We start from the raw sequence: 19,540 nt of genomic DNA on the forward strand, positions 1-19,540 counted from the left end.
AGGCAATGCACATAATTGGAAGTTAGAGCATGAAGTGACCATTTACAACCTCACGTGTTCTGAGCCGTGATGTTTGGCAGTGCTTTATCCAAGTCTGATTCAGTATTTAGTATGTATCCCACCTTTGAAGCAGATGATGAGACGATGCTTTTTCAGATTATTTCATATGGTAGTATTTTGCTATTATGTTATACCTCTGAACTATTTCATCTTGATTATGCATCCCATATTTTTTATACTCACAGGTATCCCAACATACTTACTACTGAATACAAGTGGACTCGCCCCTCCTGCTAGAGTAGATCGTGTGGAACTCCTCGGCACCTCAGGTGTTTCGTTGAAGACTCTTCCGATCAGGTATTACCCTGATCGAAAGCCTTACAGCATCCTGAATGTCACCGAATTTATTCCGCCCGACGAAGCTTTTTTCTTGAAAATTACTGGATACGACAGCAAAGAGTACCTCTTCCAGCGAGTATCCAGTGTGTCATATTCCAACATTGTTCCAGGTGAGACCTAAAGTCCTGAATCATCAGGTAGTTTTTACAATAATCCTGCTACTGTATTAGTAATGAACATACTACCATTTCCATATAAAATTATTTTCTTGTGCTTAACATGGATTGCTTAACAGTAGAAAAATGGTTTAATTAACATAAGCATCTTCATTTTACATTCATTTTACAGGTGCCATAGCAACAGACACTGCTGATGTAATATTTCTTATAAAAACATCAGTAGTATATCTGTGCTCGGTCCTATTCAGAAGAGAACGGCTGTTGGATGCTAAACAGGATTTGCAATGTAACCTTGCCAGCTTTCTCCCTTAGTTTACTCATGCCTCCCTATTGATGATGAAAGCTCTCTATGCAAAGTGGGATTTGGCGGAAATCACCAAAGATTTTTATCAACTGAGCCATTCGAGAACCTGCATTTCACATTCCTCCTTAAAATAGGTTTCTGCATCAGTTAAATCAATGCTAAACTCTGGCTCTTTGAAGTATGCTGGAAGTAATCTTTGCTGAAATACTTACATGTCAGATTGAGCGAATATCTCATGTACAAATAATCATTTCCACTTTAATTTCATCACATTATGTGCTTATTTACTGAAAAGGGGGGAAATACTCCAACTGTTACAGCATTTTTGAGCAAAGGAAATTCCAGGTGATTAATGTAGTGTGGCGACCTCATCAGAGCCAGTGATGGACCACTGCAAGTAATCTTTCAGGAAACATAAAATTCCATAGCATTGTACCACTGCGAACACATTGCTACTCCATGGATGTAGTCGTGATAACAGCTATATGCCTTTTAATCAAAAAGGTTTAGGTAGATTTGTTGGATGAAATTACCATTGTGTTCTCAGATTACCTGTAATCACTTGGAGCAATCTTGAGACCTGCTGCCTGGGAGAACCAGGGTAGTTGTTGATTATCAGCAGCATTTAAATCAGATTTTCTGCAACAAGGGACACCTTACACACGCTGTAGAGATTGAGCCTGGTGCTTACATGCTCTAGTATTCCCACCCTGTCATTTTACAATTACAAATGATGCTTACATTTCACTGGAAAGGTTCTGTACTATTGATACTTCTAGCAGTGTTAAGTTTAACAGCATCCACAAGGATCACAGTATACATTACACTTAAAAGGAGTTGTCAAATAAAATGAAATGGCTTCATCAGCTTCAGGAAAACAACAATTACTTTTGGAGTCAAGCTGACGTATTGGAGGATAGACTCTCTCAAGCTGAGTTAATAATTGGCCAATGAGGCTTTCTCATCTCGATCAAAACTGTCCTTAGAAAGAGTTCCTGATTGAAAACTTAAGCTTTAGGTATTTCTATTATTTTCTCGTCATTTCAAACATTTTATTTTTTATATGTTATATGTGCACAGTTGATAATCTTTCAACTTATAACCTCCTTGATTTAGAAAATAAGGGAATTCGGAAGTATTTTGAACAGTGGTTGCAATAGTGCTTCATGTGAGGGGACCTTTACTTTCATTACTGGGAAATTGAAGTTAGGACGAACCTGTCCACAAAGTAACGGACAGAACAGAAACGCACATATCAGAAATTCTCAGTGAACCATATTAACTGCAAACTTTGGCAGTGAATTAGCATCCTTTTAAAACTCCAATAAATACCCAGTCTCATCCTCCATGTACTGTCCTGCATTGTTATTATTTAATGCGCGCTGGTTGTGTAGATACTTAAATTTACAGGCATTAGTGAGTGTTTTGAGTTTGTTCACATGGGTTGGAATGCAGATGTTTCTTGATGAATCCAGACCCAATGTTTACAGTTGGAAAAACAACTATACAGTAGATGTAAGAATGTTCAGGTGTTGTTTATCAACTTTATTTGCTGGCTGTTGACATAAGGGCTGTGCTGGCCAACAATGCAACACTTTAATTGTGGCAGATCTTTCATTGGCCAAAGATCTCTGGCTTAGACCACTGAGCCATTACGTTTCCTCCAGCATTCCCCCGCAATATTTTAAAAAGTATTTAATAAATACGCTCTCAGATAGTTACAGACGTGCTCAAAGGCACAGTTGAGAAATCTGTGGAAGTTCATGGTACCCCATTGGACTCAATTTGGAGTCCACTAGTTTCACACTTGACAGCCAGTAACACAGCTACCAAGGCAGGAGTGCTGCTCCTGGAAAATCTCCACATATACAGTTTACAGTTTGCTCATCTGAAATATGCGGTCACTTGTGCTTGCTATTGGCGCTATTTTGCAGCTGGCAGCTGGGTTGGAATATTGTGAGGCAAAGGCAAATACACCAGCTTTGTTTTACCTCTACCAAACAGTATTGTAGTTGCTTTTATGAAACAAATTAGGCTAACCCAGGAGTTCCTAACCATTTTTATGCCATGGACGCCTACCATTAACTGAAGAGTCCATGGACCCCAGGTTGGTTACCCCTGGTTTACACCAAATTATGCTGCTTTGTCACAAGTGGTATCACAGTAAAAGATTTTCCGTGAAACATGACTTGAGCTTTATGATTTAATTTGGTGCCAAATATGTACTGACTCCCTCCATAGATTTAACTAGAAAAATTACAGAGCTTGTCATATTTCCATAGGTGCTCCAAAGGTCACAATGCCGGCACAGACTCCAGGTTACTACATGCAGCCAGGCTACATCTCATGTACCGTGGAGAGCCTCATCCCCTTCACACTGCGTTTCAGCAGAGCTGGTTCAAAACTTGGAACAGACCAGTTTTACAAGTATGTATAAAAGGATAAATTTTAACATCATTTATCATGCTTTCTACTACCACTGTCAGTCCCTTAACTCCTACTGCCACTTGTTCTCAGGCATACTTCTCCCCTTAACTGCATAAAGTGTTCTGAGATATCAGATACAGCGGTGTACCCAGTAGGGACAGGAAACAGAAATGATGTTCAAAGTGGAAAACTTGCACTTGATTGTACTCTTATTTCCAATGTAATATCACTGTTACACCAACAGGAAATCTGATCATTTGCAGTTCATTAAACCACCAGGTAATTGAATTGATTCACAACATCTAACTGTTTTGGAAATTGGCCACCTTAACTTGAATATATAGAGATGATTGAAATATAGATTAGAATATATAGATATTTCAATATGTTCTCTGTGGCCACTCTATTAGGTACTTACTGTAGCTAATAAAGTGGCCACTGAGTGTATGTTCGTGGTCTTCTGCTGCTGTAGCCCTTCCACTAAAAGGATCAACATGTTGTGTGTTCAGTGATGCTTTTCTGCGCACTATGGATTAGCCGGATCTGGTAAAGATGGCAAACTTTTCACCTTGAAATGCATCGGTGTGCCAAACAAGTTTTTATGAAAACCCATCACCTTTGTGGTTACCACTACAGACGGCAGCTTGTTAAATACAGATATATTTAATTCTGTGAATTTCTATTCTCCAATTGCCATGGTGGAATTGAATTTCACAGCTTTGTGTTTAGATAGAGAGTTCAGTGACGTAACCACTACGGTAGTTGGCAGGGTGAGCCAGACTTGGACCTGCTGCCTTTGGTGATTTGCATTTTGGTGATCAGCAGAGGAATAGACATTAAGTTTGGATTAAATAATTTGTGAAGTAAAATGGGCAATTATGTTCTTGTCACTTGGCAGATCTGAAAAGGAGTCTGATTTCCAAGTGATAGGTCACCATTATTAAAAATAAAATATGGTTACAACAATCTATTAGCTGGTTATTGGCTCAGAGACTGTGCCATTGTATTTAACAGACAAATGCTGGCTCTACTGATAAGCTTCATTCATTTGTATTTTAGCTGTGTATTGCCTACAATCAGGGATGTCATTGCTAGGGTTCAGAATGTTCTTTTTTTGTTTAACTCAAAAATATACATCATAGCAACCCAGAAAAAAAGAAAACCAAGTTGGCATTCGTGGTGTTCCACTGCACTTATAAAATATTTCAGTAGAGTAGTTACTGTTGTATCCCTGAAATCAAAGCAGCCAATTCACATAGAGCGGGAACCCAAATCGCAATGTGATCTTTCCAATTCAGGTATTTTGGTGCCTTCATCCGCTGAGAACATAAGCCAGCATATAAGTGTTCTTTTTCTAAATCAAGCCAATTCCAAATTTGTGAGTGATTCTGTACTTAAACCAGGAGAACAGACCTGACAAATCCACAAGTACAATAGTTTCATCCTGTGGAGAGGCACTCAGCCTTGTTAATGTGGCTCTTTTCAAACTGAGAGAAGGAGAAGATACCTGACAATCACTGAGAGATCATGTTTCTCAGAATACTAAGTATATTACTTATGTAAACGTCAATGCAAAAACATAATCTTTAAATTCACACAATTAGTAGCATTTAATTCCCTTAGTTATTGTAGATTTGTCAGATTAGCGATATACTTCACCTTTTCAAACTGTTTATTTTATTTTGTGATGACATTTCTATTGGTCTTATCTTTATTTCCACTCTCAAAGGGAATCCGCCTCTGCAAGCTTTGAAATCCTTCGTGTTTCTGCAGTGCACGAAGGTATTTATGAATGCATAGCAATCAGCAGTGCTGGAACTGGGCGTGCCCAAACCTTCCTGGATGTGTCAGGTAAGAACCCAGTCAAATGTGTCCTGTATCTCCAGTTTGTGACCATGGTACTTGTACAGAGATGTATTCGGTGTTCTGCACCATTTTAACAACAAGATGGTTTTTGCTGATTTGCTCCTTCTCAGGATTTTTCTCGAATGGCTTTTAACAGATATAATCATGTTAAATTGCCTATCTTCACCATTTTCACTAATTGATAATGGCAGTCATGTCAGGTTTCAATGTTATTACCAAGGTAGTAGGAAATAATTTTAATCCATCCCATCCCAGCAGAACAGGGAACAGGGCTGTGCCATACTGACTGCCATCTTAACCATTCATGGCAGGCTGTTAACCAAATACACCTCGATAGCTTGATAGGAGCTGTTTATGCTCATGCAGTCAGGTTCTGGTCCTGTGACTGAGACATTTTCCACCCCCTCACCCCCACTACCAGGTAGATTTTAACCAAAGCCATTGTGCTAATCCTCCTGTGGTCCAAATGTCTGACAGGACAGCCTGTGAGGAAAGGTCATTGTTTCCCATATCCCATTCTGTGGAATCTCCCATAACTGCCCTTCATTGCTTGACCCATTTGCTTTTTATCTTTCATGTGTTTCAGCCATTGCTAATAAGGCTCTGAATCGAGTTACTGCATTTTAAGAATCCCACATTACTGCTTGGCAACTTCTAATACATTGCTTCTTCTTGCTCAGCAGTTAAACGTGATTTTCAAAGGACACCTTCCAAGTTGAATATTATGTTTAAGGTTTAAAACCAGTTTTCAGTTGCTAACTGAAGATAAGGGATAAGGGGAAGAATTAACTATAAATTCAAGTTGTTACTGGAGGAGCCGAGTCCATCTTCGGCCCTGTGACTCTATATATGTTATGGAGACACAAGAGACCGCAGATGCCACATTCTGGAGGAACTCGGCAGGTCAGGAAGTTTCTGCAGAGGGAAGTGGGCACTCAGTGCTCATGTATCAGTGTTCGCTGTCTAGAAGCATCTTTAGTCTTCACTGATCCAGATAAATGAAATCTCACCAATCATCCCGCTTTAGAATGGCACTGAAAACTATCCTGCATTGTGTCTCCAGGCTGCACCAGATTACAAATCCTTGCTGAATTTCTATAGCTGGTGGTTACATTTGGGATAAGGAGATGCCAGTGTGGATGGCATTTCACAATGCTTTCTCACTCCATCGCAAACTCTAGTGAGTTTTTATAAGTACCTTTACAGAATAATAAAATAATAATCACATGGGAATGATACTCTTTATCCCTTACTTAAAACGGAACACGTGCTTTTGGGTTTTAGATCAATGCCACATATGATTTTATTGTAATCTTTCAAATGGCAAATGTATTGGTATTCAATAATCATATCAACTAATTCCGTAGTGCAATGGACAAGAGGCAAACACGTTCATTATTAGGAATAGGTTTCCTCAAAAACCATTAAAATATCTTTGTATAGATGTCATAGCTGGAAACACTAAACATTAATTGCCAGAGGATTCTGTGATCAAGCTTAAACACTAGGAAAATTCAGGAGTGTTCGGCCTAGAAGTGTGGTAAATTGGATGAGCAAGTTTGCTGATGACACTAAGATTGGAGGCGTTGTGGACAGCGAGGAAGGCTTTCAAAGCTTGCCGAGGGATCTGAACCAACTGGATGGGTGCAGAAAGTGGCAGATGGAATTTAATGCAGACAAGTGTGAGGTGTTGCATTTTGGAAGGACAAATCAAGGTAGGACATACACAGTAAATGGTAGGGCACTGAGGAGTGCGGAGGGACAAAGAGATCTGGGAGTTCAGATACATAATTCCCTGAAAGTGGTGTCACAGGTAGACAGGGTTGTAAAGAAGGCTTTTGGCATCCTGGCATTCATAAATCGAAGTATTGAGTATAGGAGTTGGGATGTTATGGGGAGGTTGTATAAGACATTGTTGAGCCAAATTTGGAATATTGTGTACAGTTCTGGTCACCTAACTATAGGAAGGATATCAGTAAGATTGAAAGAGTGCAGAGAAGATTTACTAGGATGTTACCGGGTCTTCAGGAGTTGAGTTACAGGAAAAGATGGAACAGGTTAGGACTTTATTCCTTGGAGCATAGAAGAATGGGGGAGATTTGATAGAGGTTTACAAAATTATGAGGGGTATAGACAGAGTAAATGTGTATAGGCTCTTTCCACAGATAGGAGGGATAAATACGAGAGGGGCATAGCTTTAGGGTGAAAGGGGAAAGGTTTAGGGGGAACATTAGGGGGAACTTCTTCACTCAGAGAGTGGTGGGAGTGTAGAACGAGCTGCCATCTGACGTGGTAAATGTGGGCTCACTCTTAAGTTTTAAGAATAAATTGGATAGGTAAGTGGATGGAAGAGGTCTGGAGGGTTATGGACTGGGTTCAGGTCAATGGGACTAGCGGAGTAAAGTTTTGGCCCAGACTAGAATGGCCAAATGGCCTGTTTGCTGTCGTGTTCTATGGTTCTATCGTTCTAGTATTGGGGTTGTAGTAACCCAGAATTCCTTTGTGTAATTGCCTTTAGCTCCAGAAGGTTCTTGCTGCTATTGAAGATGAGCCATTGCTTTTTATTTGGAGGCAATTAATACAGAACTGTTGGTCTGGCATTAACCTCATCTTGTTATCACGGCATAAAATTCAGAAACTGCTATGCCTTTTGATGGAGGAGTAATTGAAGTGGTTTAAAAAAAACATTGGAAGTCTGGATTTCCTGTTTGTCAGCACTCTCCAATGCAAACGGATGTCTGTCTATGTTGATGACATCATGATTTTCTGTACTTCAGAGATCCCATGTGATTAATGCCAGGATAACGATAAGAAAGGAAGAGTCTTATTGCTGCCATATTGCTCACTGACAGTGATCAGAACCCATGGTATACCTTTGATGACGTGAAAATCTGTGCTATTAAAATAGGAAAAAAACATTTTTGCATCAAAATCAAGTGAAGCACTGGCCAACTAACAAATAATAATACCATCTGACATAGGAACATCAAGTCTGCTCTGCCATTTCAGCATGGCTGATTTACTATCCTTTTCTCAACCCTATTCACCTGCATTCTCCTCATAATCTTTGACACCATTACTAATCAAGAACCTTGAAATATATCCAATGTCTTGGCCTCCACAGACATTCATGGCAATAAGTTCAACAGATTCACTACCCTCTGGCCAAAGAAATTCCTCCTAATCTCTGTCCTAATATTCTGAGGTCCTACCAGAGGCAATCAGTTACTTAATTCACAAAAGCCGTGGAGTTTTGCTCAATTGAAGCATTTTTACATGCATGTGAAAACCTCATTGCATAGAACATTAGACTGACCCAAATTCAAAGGCTTGCTGGTGAGGTTGGTGTGAATTCTGGTCCCAGGCTATAAAGGACTTTTTTGTGAGGGTATGGTGCAACCAGGAAATTGTCCGGAATCTGCAGTATGTCAAGTCTGCATGACATTCTATGAAAGTGAAAGTATGAAGCCAATTTGCTACTATTGTACTTATGCTCAGTTCCATTCAGTGCAGACTACTGGAAAGAGCTGGAGCTCTGTATTGATTTTATTGTGACCTAACTTCAGGGTTATAGAGAACATTTTTTAGAATGTTTAGATGATGAATGAGCCCAACGTGTAACTGTGTGAACTTCTGGATAAATGCCAACGTACTGCCTGGTGGTCCATTCCCATTCTGGATTAATCTCCTCCTTATAAATTGGAAATACCTGAAATTGAATTTACAAAATTGCCTTGGTAAAGCCTCATGGATGACACATGTGGATTATATATATTCCCCAGTGATTTCATCTCAATCTGCAGGCATTCTCAAGCACTGCTAGGGATTCCTTGAGGAGGTAGACAAGATCATAGTAATTAACATAAAAGCTGCAATTAAAATGTTGCAGTTGATTCAGTTAAAATTAAATCATCTTTGGTAAGGAAACTATTTTAAATAATCACAGCATACTTGGAAATACAGTCGTTTCCCAATCGCAGTCACTGAAACATATTTTCTTTATTACGAATTCTACAATTTACAGTAAGTCCTTGGCTTCATCCCCATTATTCTCCATTCAGTCGTTCTCTTTTTCATGCTTCATCCTTAAGTTAGTATGTTGCATGTATCTTCACTTATTCAATGAACGGTTAGCAATGCAAAGACAAGAGAAAGGATTTTTGGTACTTCAAATCCATTCTTCCATTCAGTAAGGTTATGACTGATCTGCGATTTAACTCCTTGACATCGCTCGGTATCTGATTGACCTGCTGAGTTCCTCCATCATTTTGTGTGTTTCTCTGTATCCGTTATTATCTTCAGTTTACAAAATTCTTTCAATCTACTTGATAGAGCAGTCACATCGAACACACCATTCTCTGCAACTTCCATCATCTTCAAAAGGATCTGACCAGCAGACACATCTTTACTTCCTCCATCCCGACTCCCACCCCTACCCTCCACTTTTCATAGGGATCGCTCCCTCTGTGATTCTCATTTTTGAACCGTCGGCAAATATAAAATCAAAGTTCAAAGTAAACTTATTATCAAAGTACATATATGTCACCATATTCCACCCTGAGGTTCTTTTTTTTTGCGGGCAGTCACAGTAAATACAAAGAAACACAACAGAATCAATAAACTCAAAGCTGGTCGAGCAACCGATGTGCAAAAGACAACAAATTGTGCAGATACAAAAAAAGGGGGACAATAAATAAATAAATAATATTGCGAATATGTGTTGTAGAGTTCTTAAAAGTGAGCCCATAAGTTGTGGAATCAGTTCAGTTTCGGGGTGAGTGAGGTTATCCACTCTGGTTCAGGAGGCTGATGGTTGAGGGCTAATAACTATTCTTGAATCTGGTGGTGTGGGTGGTATGGCTCTAGTACTTCCTTCCTTATGGCAGCGGTGAGAAGAAAGCATGGCCTGGATGTTGGGAGTCCTTAATGATGGATGCTGCTTTCCTGTGAGATCGCTCTTTGCAGATGCCCTATTGGTGGAGAGGGCTTTACCTGTGATGGACTGGGCTGTATCCATTACTTTTTGTAGGCTTTACTGTTCAAGGGCATTGGCATTTCCATACCAGGCCATGATGCAATCAATCAGTGTACTCTTTACCATGCCCTTGAAGGTTGTCAAAGTCTTAGATGATAGTCCAAGTCATTGCAAACTTCTGAGAAAGTAGAGGTGCTGCCGTGCTTTCTTTGCAAATGGCACTTGTGTACTGGACCCGGGACTGAGCTTCTGAAATGATAATGCCAGGGAATTTGAAGTTACTGACCCTGCCCGTCTCCAATCCCTGATGAGAACTGGCTCGTGGGCTTCCAGTTTCCTCCTCCTCTAGTCAATAATCAGCCCTTTGGTTTCATTGACATTGAGTGAGAGATTGTTGATGTGGCACCATTCAGTCAGATTTACAATCTCCCTCCTCTCTGTTGATTATCAGTCCTATCATTTAAGCCAGGAACAACTGAATGAACTGAAGGCCATTGTTTTTTTTTCACATCTTTGTAAATCTCTCTGCTGGGAGCTCTAAACAGTCTCATGGTGAGCTGATGTCTATTTTCTGAACTATCCAGCCACATTAGGAGGGCAGGGGAAAGTCCAGAATCCTAGTCATCAGGAGAGTAATCGGTCACTTGTGGCCAAGATAAGCAGGCAACATCAGTCTCCTCTTCATGCCAACATCCTGATTTCCAGCCCCCAATTGATCCAAACCCCAGAACCCCATTTCCTTTGCTGTCACCAAGGTTTCTGTTAGTGCTTAAAACTCGAGGCCTCATCTCTCCCTAGGGTGCTACTGAGATTTGAGATTGAGGGCCTGGGTCTTTAAAGGTTAGTCGAGCTTTACTGCCATGACTGTTTATGGTACAGGAGAATACTTAGGCCTGGAGCACTAATAGTTTTAACATTAGTGATTCCATTTAAGTAAGATTCAGTTGGATTGGTCTTATTTGGAAACCAACAGCTAAGAAAATACCAAATAGAGAGACAAATATAGCTTCATCTGAAAGAGTATGAATACAGCTTGTGTGTAAATACAGTGGATTCCAGTTAATTGGAGCAGCTGCTTATTTGGGACAGATCATAAAGAACGAAAATCAATCTGTCAAGGAAAGCTGGGATTTCCTTTAGTTATTTGGGACAATCTGCCGCCTAACTGGGGCAGGAGACCATTGGCAAACAGGTTCTAACTAGCATCAGTCGCATGCTGTTGTGTGTCCGTTAGATGCTACACTATGCTTAGAGTGAACAGTTGTTAAATAGTGTTGGTTGCAAGTGTTTGTGTCAAAAAGCAGTGATGTTAGCAAGTAAAAAGCAGTAAAACAATTCCGAACTGTTTTGCTCAGTGTGATTTCAAGTATTCAGGCTTAGTGATGCCAGAAGTGGCCGGAGTGAAAATGAAACGATTTCACTACTTTCATGTTAGGAATTTCAAAGAATTTGAAGGTGTTGACAACCATCTTGAATGTTACAATGAAAATGAAGATTTGGAGGATGCAATCATCGGTAGTATTGTGTGAAGTCAGTCAGTTATCTGCACTAGGTGCCTGGTCTAATTACTTTCACTGTGCACTCTGGATGAATTCGACACTGGATAACTATTAGGAACTAATACACAGTCTTATAGTACTGTAGTAGTGTTAGAATTTGTTCTGTATTTCATTTAAATACGTAATTTGTTACTCAGTTAGTCTTTTTTTAAAAAACCTTTTTAACTACTTCCATGAACTAACTGCTAACTGGGGCCAAAGTCTACCGGTCCCAGTGTGAACTAATTAGCCGGAATCCACTGTATATCATTAGACTGATATGACAGGTAAAGGCAGTCGTATTTATCCCTGTATTGTTTTGTTATGCTTTGCTTCATAACTTGAATTAATACTTTAAATTTTTAAAAATTGACTTTATGGATTCTTGGCATTAAAACAAAAGACACTTCAAATGTACTTTGAATCTTTGAGCCAGATCTTCCAAAGTTACGGATTCTATCTGATTATATAAATTATCCATGGATGCCAGACTGTTTAAGGGACATGTACTCACCAGTGGGATTTAGCGCTCAATTAAAAATGAAAAATGCCCTTTTATTACACTGCCTGGAACATTTCTCCTGGTCCAATAAATTTATGAGACAAAAGCTAAAATATTTATGACATGAGCTGCTGGCTTTCTGCTTACACATGTGAAGTTGGAACAGACGACTGAAAGAGATCGGACTCATAGGAATAAGTCGCAGTCCAACCCAGAAATACCACTTACTGATTAAAAGAGTAAATAAATCCCTAGATTAGTGATCAAAGGGCTTCATGCACATATATAAATCCTAGAATAGTATATAAATAAAATAACTCATGGCCTAGAAATTCACTGAAACATGACACCATGTGCTAAAGTGATGCAAGATGGAGTAGCTGTGTCGTACTACCACGTGTGTGATTTTCAGTAGGAGTACTGATGGAGAGCCTCAGCCCAAAGCATCAACTATTCATTTCCCTTCACTGATGCTGCCTGACTTGATGAGTTCTTCCAGAAGTTGATGTGTGTTGCTCAGTGTTTCCCATATCTGCCGTCTCTATCTTGTGTCAAATAGGAATTTGTGTGTTCAGCATGACCTAATCGTGGATTTCCCCTTGAACACATATTAAACGCCAGTAATTTTAGGAGGCCTGTACACTTGCTTCTAAAAATACTCAATGATAATTGGTGTAATTTGTGAGTATTTAAATGGTAGATGAATTGAACCACTAATGATTTCAGTTTGAAGAGCTGTTTTTGCATTTTCTTAGCCCGTTGGGACTGAGTTTGATTTGCTTCCACTCTGCATTTTTTGTTTTGTTAGGTGATTAATGAGGAGGCCTCAGTAAAGCCTTTAATTCTCTTCTAAAATATGGCCTCCTAATTAGAGATTGAAATACGAAGTTTGGCCACAGGGGTGCTGATGTTTGTTGTGCTTTCGTACTAAACAAGGAAGGTCCAGTGCGTGATCTTGTCTTTCTTTAAAACTGCTTCTCTCTATAGATCAACTCAGACAGAGGAGCTTACAAAAATCAGTTGATTTTGTTACTCCCATTCACAGGTGCACTTTATTAGTTTAATTGTTTTCATAAGATATGATATTTGACACTGGAAGGTAATTTGTAGAGTAACATTCAAACACGAGGAATTCTGCAGATGCTGGAAATTCAAGCAACACACATCAAAGTTGCTGGTAAATGCAGCAGGCCAGGCAGCATCTCTAGGAAGAGGTACAGTCGACGTTTCAGGCCAAGACCCTTCGTCAGGACTAACTGAAGGAAGAGCTAGTAAGAGATTTGAAAGTGGGACGGGGAGGGGGAAATCCGAAATGATAGGAGAAGACAGGAGGGGGAGGGATGGAGCCAAGAGCTGGACAGGTGATTGGCAAAAGGGATATGAGAGGATCATGGGACAGGAGGCCCAGGGAGAAGGAAAAGGGGGAAGGGGGGAAAACCCAGAGGATGGGCAAGGGGTATAGTGAGAGGGACAGAGGGAGAAAAAGGAGAGAGAGAAAAGGAATGTGTGTATATAAATAATTAATGGATGGGGTACGAGGGGGAGGTGGGGCATTAGCGGAAGTTTGAGAAGTTAACGTTCATGCCATCAGGTTGGAGGCTACCCAGATGGAATATAAAGTGTTGTTCCTCCAACCTGAGTGTGGCTTCATCTTTACAGTAGAGAAGGCCGTGGATAGACATATCAGAATGGGAATGGGATGTGGAATTAAAATATGTGGCCACTGGGAGATCTTGCTTTCTCTGGCGGACAGAGCGTAGGTGTTCAGTGAAACGATCTCCCAGTCTGCCTCCTGGCACTTATCCTTGTAAGCGGAACAAGTGCTACACATGCCCTTACACTTCCTCCCTCACTACCATTCAGGGCCCCAGACAGTCCTTCCAGGTGAGGCGACACTTCACCTGTGAGTCGACTGGGGTGATATACTGCGTCCAGTGCTTCCGATGTGGCCTTCTATATATTGGCGAGACCCGATGCAGACTGGGAGACTGTTTCGCTGAACACCTATGCTCTGTCTGCCAGAGAAAGCAGGATCTCCCAGTGGCCACGTATTTTAATTCCACGTCCCATTCCCACTCTGACATGTCTATCCACAGCCTCCTCTACTGTAAAGATGAAGCCACACTCAGGTTGGAGGAACAACACCTTATATTCCCTCTGTGTAGCTTCCAACCTGATGGCATGAACATTGACTTCTCAAACTTCCGCTAATGCCCCACCTCCCCCTTGTACCCCATCCGTTATTTATTTATGTACACACATTCTTTTTCTCTCTCTCTCCTTTTTCTCCCTCTGTCCCTCTCACTTTACCCTTTGCCCATCCTCTGGGTCCCCCCCCTCACTTTTCTTTCTCCCTGGGCCTCCTGTCCCATGATCCTTTCATATCCCTTTTGCCAATCACCTGTCCAGCTCTTGGCTCCATCTCTCCCCCTCCTGTCTTCTCCTATCATTTTGGATCTCGCCCTCCCCGTCCCACTTTAAAATCTCTTACTAGCTCTTCTTTTAGTTAGTCCTGACGAAGGGTCTCGGCCCGAAACGTCGACTGTACCTCTTCCTAGAGATGCTGCCTGGCCTGCTGCATTTACCAGCAACTTTGATGTGTATTGCTTGTAAAGTAACATTAGTGGGACCCAGTGTAATCATGATTTTGCTTTTGAAAAAGGGACCTATTGACTTGGAACAGGTATCCTTGCTGCCTGCACAGGAAGTGTCAGACAGCAGGACCCTGGACACTTTCTGGGAGACAAGTAATTTGGATTTTATTTCTATTAGAAAAATAGAGAATGCTGCAGATATTTTTCAGATCAAGCAGATCAGGAGAAGGTGAATTAACATTTTGGATCAATGCAGTTCCTGAACCTGAATTGTTAACTCGTTTTCACTCTCCATGGATGGCTAAAGCATAGAAGTAAATTTTGGAAGATGTCAACACAGACTCTAATTCATCAAGTTGCGGAACAGAGTCAGATAGTATTACCTCATAGTCTAATTGGAATTAATTATATTTTGAGATTTTAGGTTTAGTTAGGAAAAACAATTTATGCAGTTACTTCAGCAAGGAACCTTTGACAGCTTTTGCAATGAAGTCCAATGAACAGGACGTTGATCAATTATTTCATTTTGAATAATTTACCTTTTCTTTTTCATTACATGTGCAGAACCACCTCCAACCATTCAGGTGCCCAGAAATGTCACTGCCATTCCTGGGGAGCGGGCCACCCTCACCTGCCTGACGCTGAGCACGGTACGCTACAACCTGACCTGGCAGAGAAATGGCATTGACCCAAGACTGTCAGAGAGGCACCGGGTGAGAGTAATGAGCAACCTGTCTCTGGAGATCAGGAACGTGCAGCCAGCCGATGCTGGGCCATACAGCTGCATTGCTGCAAATGAAGGGGGTGTCGCATCTGCTGCTGTCTATTTGATAGTACAAGGTAAGTGCACAATTGTAACATGCAGATAAATCATTGCTTCATTTCATACCAATGTAAAAGCAGATGGCATATCTTCGAAACAATGCACAAGTTTCAGCTTGCCATAATTTCAGTAAGCTATGGACATGTTAAGAGCGAAAAGCTGCTTAAATTATAGAAGGGACAACATCGTGTGCGCCGTTTATTTCTTTTTGTAACTTAAAGTAACTTTTATGTCTTGCACTGTACAGCTTCCACAAACAGCAAATTTCATGACATACAGTAGGTAAGTAGTAATAAAGCTGATCTGGTATACCATCAAATTGATATGAATATAGTGTATAGATTAAGGACCACTCAGTTTTATTTTGTCCCATTGTTTCAATCATTTTTTTTCATTATCTGGACTTTATCAATAGTTGTGTAGGGTTTAAAAACTAAGAAATTAAATTGAATTTTTTATAAAACATTGGTCCAGTCCCAAGTGGAGTATAGTGCTCATTTTGCCACTGCATCACAAAATATGAGAACGAGTTCAGTAATGATTTACGAGAGTGGTTCCGGGGATGAAGAAGCACTGTTACAAGAATGGTTCAGAGGCTCAGGGAAGGTGTGGACACAACGAATATTGAGCAGCTGTATCCCTTTGGTGGAGGGGTTGAGGACTGGAGGAAACAGGAATAAGATGAAAGGGAAGAGAAGTGAGTGACCTAGCTTGTTTATGTAACATGTCTGAATGCCCTGCCTGCAGATGTGGTGGAGAAGGGTCCCAAAGTGGCCTTCAGAAGAGACACATGCTGAAGGAAAATGACAAGGCTGCAGAGAAAGACTAAATGGGTGCAACTAGTTAATTGCTCTGCAGGGAGATGGTGCTGACATGATAGGCTGAATGGTCTTTGCCCTATTTACCTATGAGGAATATATTTTAATTAAACCTTAATGTTTTCCCCTGTATAATATTGCCTGTGGAACTATTGCCAGTTATTATCACATTCATTCTAAGTCCATGTTTCAGTATGAGAATATCAAACTTAGAAAAGTCTTTCAACAACAGAGTATGTTTAAAAGCCAGTATTGTGCCATAGCCACAGAATAATCTTGAAAATATTGTACTTCCATTTGTATTCATATGGTTTCTAAATGAAGGTAATTACCCTTTGGCTGAATGAGGGAAAACTGAATAATAATGGGTGATTTAAAGCTCACTTGAAGGGACATTGAATGATATTTATAGGCACAGTGAGGCAGGAAATAAGAAGAAAAGTTTAGAAAAAGAATTGAAAGTAGGCTGTGAGTCCTTAGAGGCTCCATCATCAGAGAAGGGGGATTTACAGGTTAAAACCAGCTCTAAACGCTGTAAAAACATCAGCTCAGAGGGAAGTGCGGGCTGATGTTTTAATAATGAAGCATTGAAGTTGAAAACGAGGACCTAGAATAGTTAAGCAAAAGTTGCGATAACAGGACTTGTGCTGAAGAGCAGTGAATAAGGCCATATTTCTGCTTTACTTTACAGCACATATTAATGAACCAAAAGCATCGTATTGTCTTGGCTCTCTATGTCTGTTCTGAGCAAAAGAAGGTTGAACAAGGAGCAATCTTTTTTCTTGATTTTATTACTGTATTCACTCAGAATTCCAAGGACCCTTTGGCAAACAAGTTCCTACCCCTTGATCTAAGTATACCATATTTCGATTTAGTGTTGGACTTCCAAACCAAGAGACCCCAGATATCAGGATGCACAACCAGTCTTTCCTCCCCATCATCCTTAACATGCGCCCCCCCCAGGGTCTGCTGAGCCCATTGCTGTTCACTCTGCTCACAAATGTCTGCACAGCCAAGCACCCGATCAATCACATTGTCAATTTCGTCAGTGGTGGGGCTCATCACCAACAACGATGAGATGGCCTGCAGAGAGGAGGTGACTGAGCTCAAGGCCTGGTTCGAGGAAAATAACCCCTTCATCAATGTCAACAAGATAAAGGAGGTAGCGCACACAAAATGCTGGTGAACACAGCAGGCCAGGCAGCATCTCTAGGAAGAGGTGCAGTCGACATTTTGGGCCAAGACCCTTCATCTGGACTAACTGAAATAAGAGATAGTAAGAGATTTGAGAGGGGGAGAGGGAGATCTGAAATGATAGGAGAAGGCAGGAGGGGGAGGGAAGAAGCTAAGAGCTGGAAAGTGGATTGGCAAAAGGGATACAGAGCTGGAGAAGGGAGAGGATCATGGGACAGGAGACCCAGGGAGAAAGAAAGGGGGAGGGGAGCCCAGAAGAAGATGGAGAGCAGGCAAAGAGTGATTGTGAGAGGGACAGGGAGAGGAGAGAATAAAAAGGAGGGGGGAAAATAAAAATAAATAAGGGATGGGGTAAGAAGGGGATGAGAGGCATTAACAGAAGTTAGAGAAGTCAATATTCATGCCATCAGGTTGGAGGCTACCCAGACGGAATATAAAGTGTTGTTCCTCCAACCTGAGTGTGGCTTCATCTTGACAGTACAGGAGGTCATGGATAGACATGTCAGAATGGGAACGGGACGTGGAATTAAAATGTGTGGCCACTGGGAGATCTTGCTTTCTCTGGCGGACAGAGTGTAGGTGTTCAGCGAAACGGTCTCCCAGTCTGCGTCGGGTCTCACCAATATATAGAAGGCCACACCGGGAGCACCGGACGCAGTATATCACCCCGGTCGACTCACAGGTGAAGTGTCGCCTCACCTGGAAGGACTGTCTGGGGCCCTGAATGGTGGTGAGGGAGGAAGTGTAAGGGCAGGTGTAGCACTTGTTCCGCTTACAAGGATTAGTGCCGGGAAGGAGATCGGTGGGAAGGGATGGGGGGATGAATAGACAAGGGAGTCGCGTAGGGAGCGGTCCCTGCGGAAAGCAGAGGGGGGGGAGGGAAAGGTGTGCTTGGTGGTGGGATCTCGTTGGAGGTGGCGGAAGTTAGGGAGAATAATATGTTGGACCCGGAGGCTTCTGGGGTGGTAGGTGAGGACAAGGGGAACCCAGCATCTGCAGATTTTCTCGTGTTTGCGAAGGTAAAGGAAATGGTCATTGACTTCAGGGGAACTCACATCATTCACACCTTTCTTCACATTGGTGGCACAGCGGTAAAAACAGCAAGCAGTTTCAGACCCCTGGGAGTGCACACCTCCCACAACCTCTCATGGTGCCAAAACAAATTCTACACAATCAAGAAAGTTCATCTTTGCTTTTACTTTCTGAGGAGGCAGAAGAGAGCTGGACTATACACATCAATACTCTCAACCTTCTGCAGATGCTCAGATCCTATTATGCTGTATCACCGCATGATACAGAAAATGCACTGTGGCAGGCAGGAAAGCTCGAAAGAAGCGGTCAAAACTGCCCAATGCATCACTGCCACCAGCCTATCGGCTATCAAGGACATTATATACAGAAAGGTACTCAAACAAGGCCAGGAACATCATGAAGGGTCCCACCCACCATCCTGTTCATAGACTCTTTATCCCACTCCCATCAGGGAGAAGACTACATAGCATCCAAGCCAGTATCACCAAAATCAAAAACAATTACTTTCCCAAAGTAAGTGAGGCTGATCAACACCTTCAACCACTAACCCACTCCCCCAAGCCCCCAACCACCACTACTTTATCATTTCCTGTCTGTACATTATATACAACACTCCTGTGCCTACCATCACTTATAATCAATCTATGTGTATGTAAGATATGTTTTGTATTTATTGTGTTTTTAATATTGTGTTCTCTTGTACTTTTTTGTGCTGCATTAGATCCAGAGTAACAATTATTTTATTCTCCTTTTCATTTGTGTACTGTAAATGACATTAAACAATTTCAAATCTTGAAACTTTGCATCTGGGCTTCTGATATCTTCTGATAATGTAAAATTAACAACTACATTTTACTTTTGTTGATAAATGAGGGATATAAATTCTCAAAAAGCTGCAGTGGGATTTGCCCATGGAAGGAGAGGGGGTGTAACAGAAATAAGCAAGAGA

At 41.2% G+C, this 19,540-nt stretch overlaps 1 protein-coding gene across 4 annotated transcripts in view; it reads left to right on the top strand.

Annotated features, from left to right (window-relative positions):
- The window catches only part of hmcn1 (hemicentin 1), a 551,025-nt gene that overhangs the window by 163,536 nt on the left and 367,949 nt on the right, over positions 1 to 19,540 (top strand). For all 4 annotated transcript variants that reach the window (XM_063064023.1, XM_063064025.1, XM_063064024.1 and 1 more), the window contains exons 8-11: positions 246 to 509; positions 3,105 to 3,249; positions 4,979 to 5,100; positions 15,289 to 15,564. In XM_063064023.1, the coding sequence (XP_062920093.1) occupies positions 246 to 509; positions 3,105 to 3,249; positions 4,979 to 5,100; positions 15,289 to 15,564 (807 nt within the window). The remainder of the gene's footprint in view (positions 1 to 245; positions 510 to 3,104; positions 3,250 to 4,978; positions 5,101 to 15,288; positions 15,565 to 19,540) is intronic.

This window comes from Mobula hypostoma, chromosome 12 (genome assembly GCF_963921235.1).
Source record: "Mobula hypostoma chromosome 12, sMobHyp1.1, whole genome shotgun sequence".
In the NCBI taxonomy this organism is placed as follows: Eukaryota; Metazoa; Chordata; class Chondrichthyes; order Myliobatiformes; family Myliobatidae; genus Mobula; species Mobula hypostoma.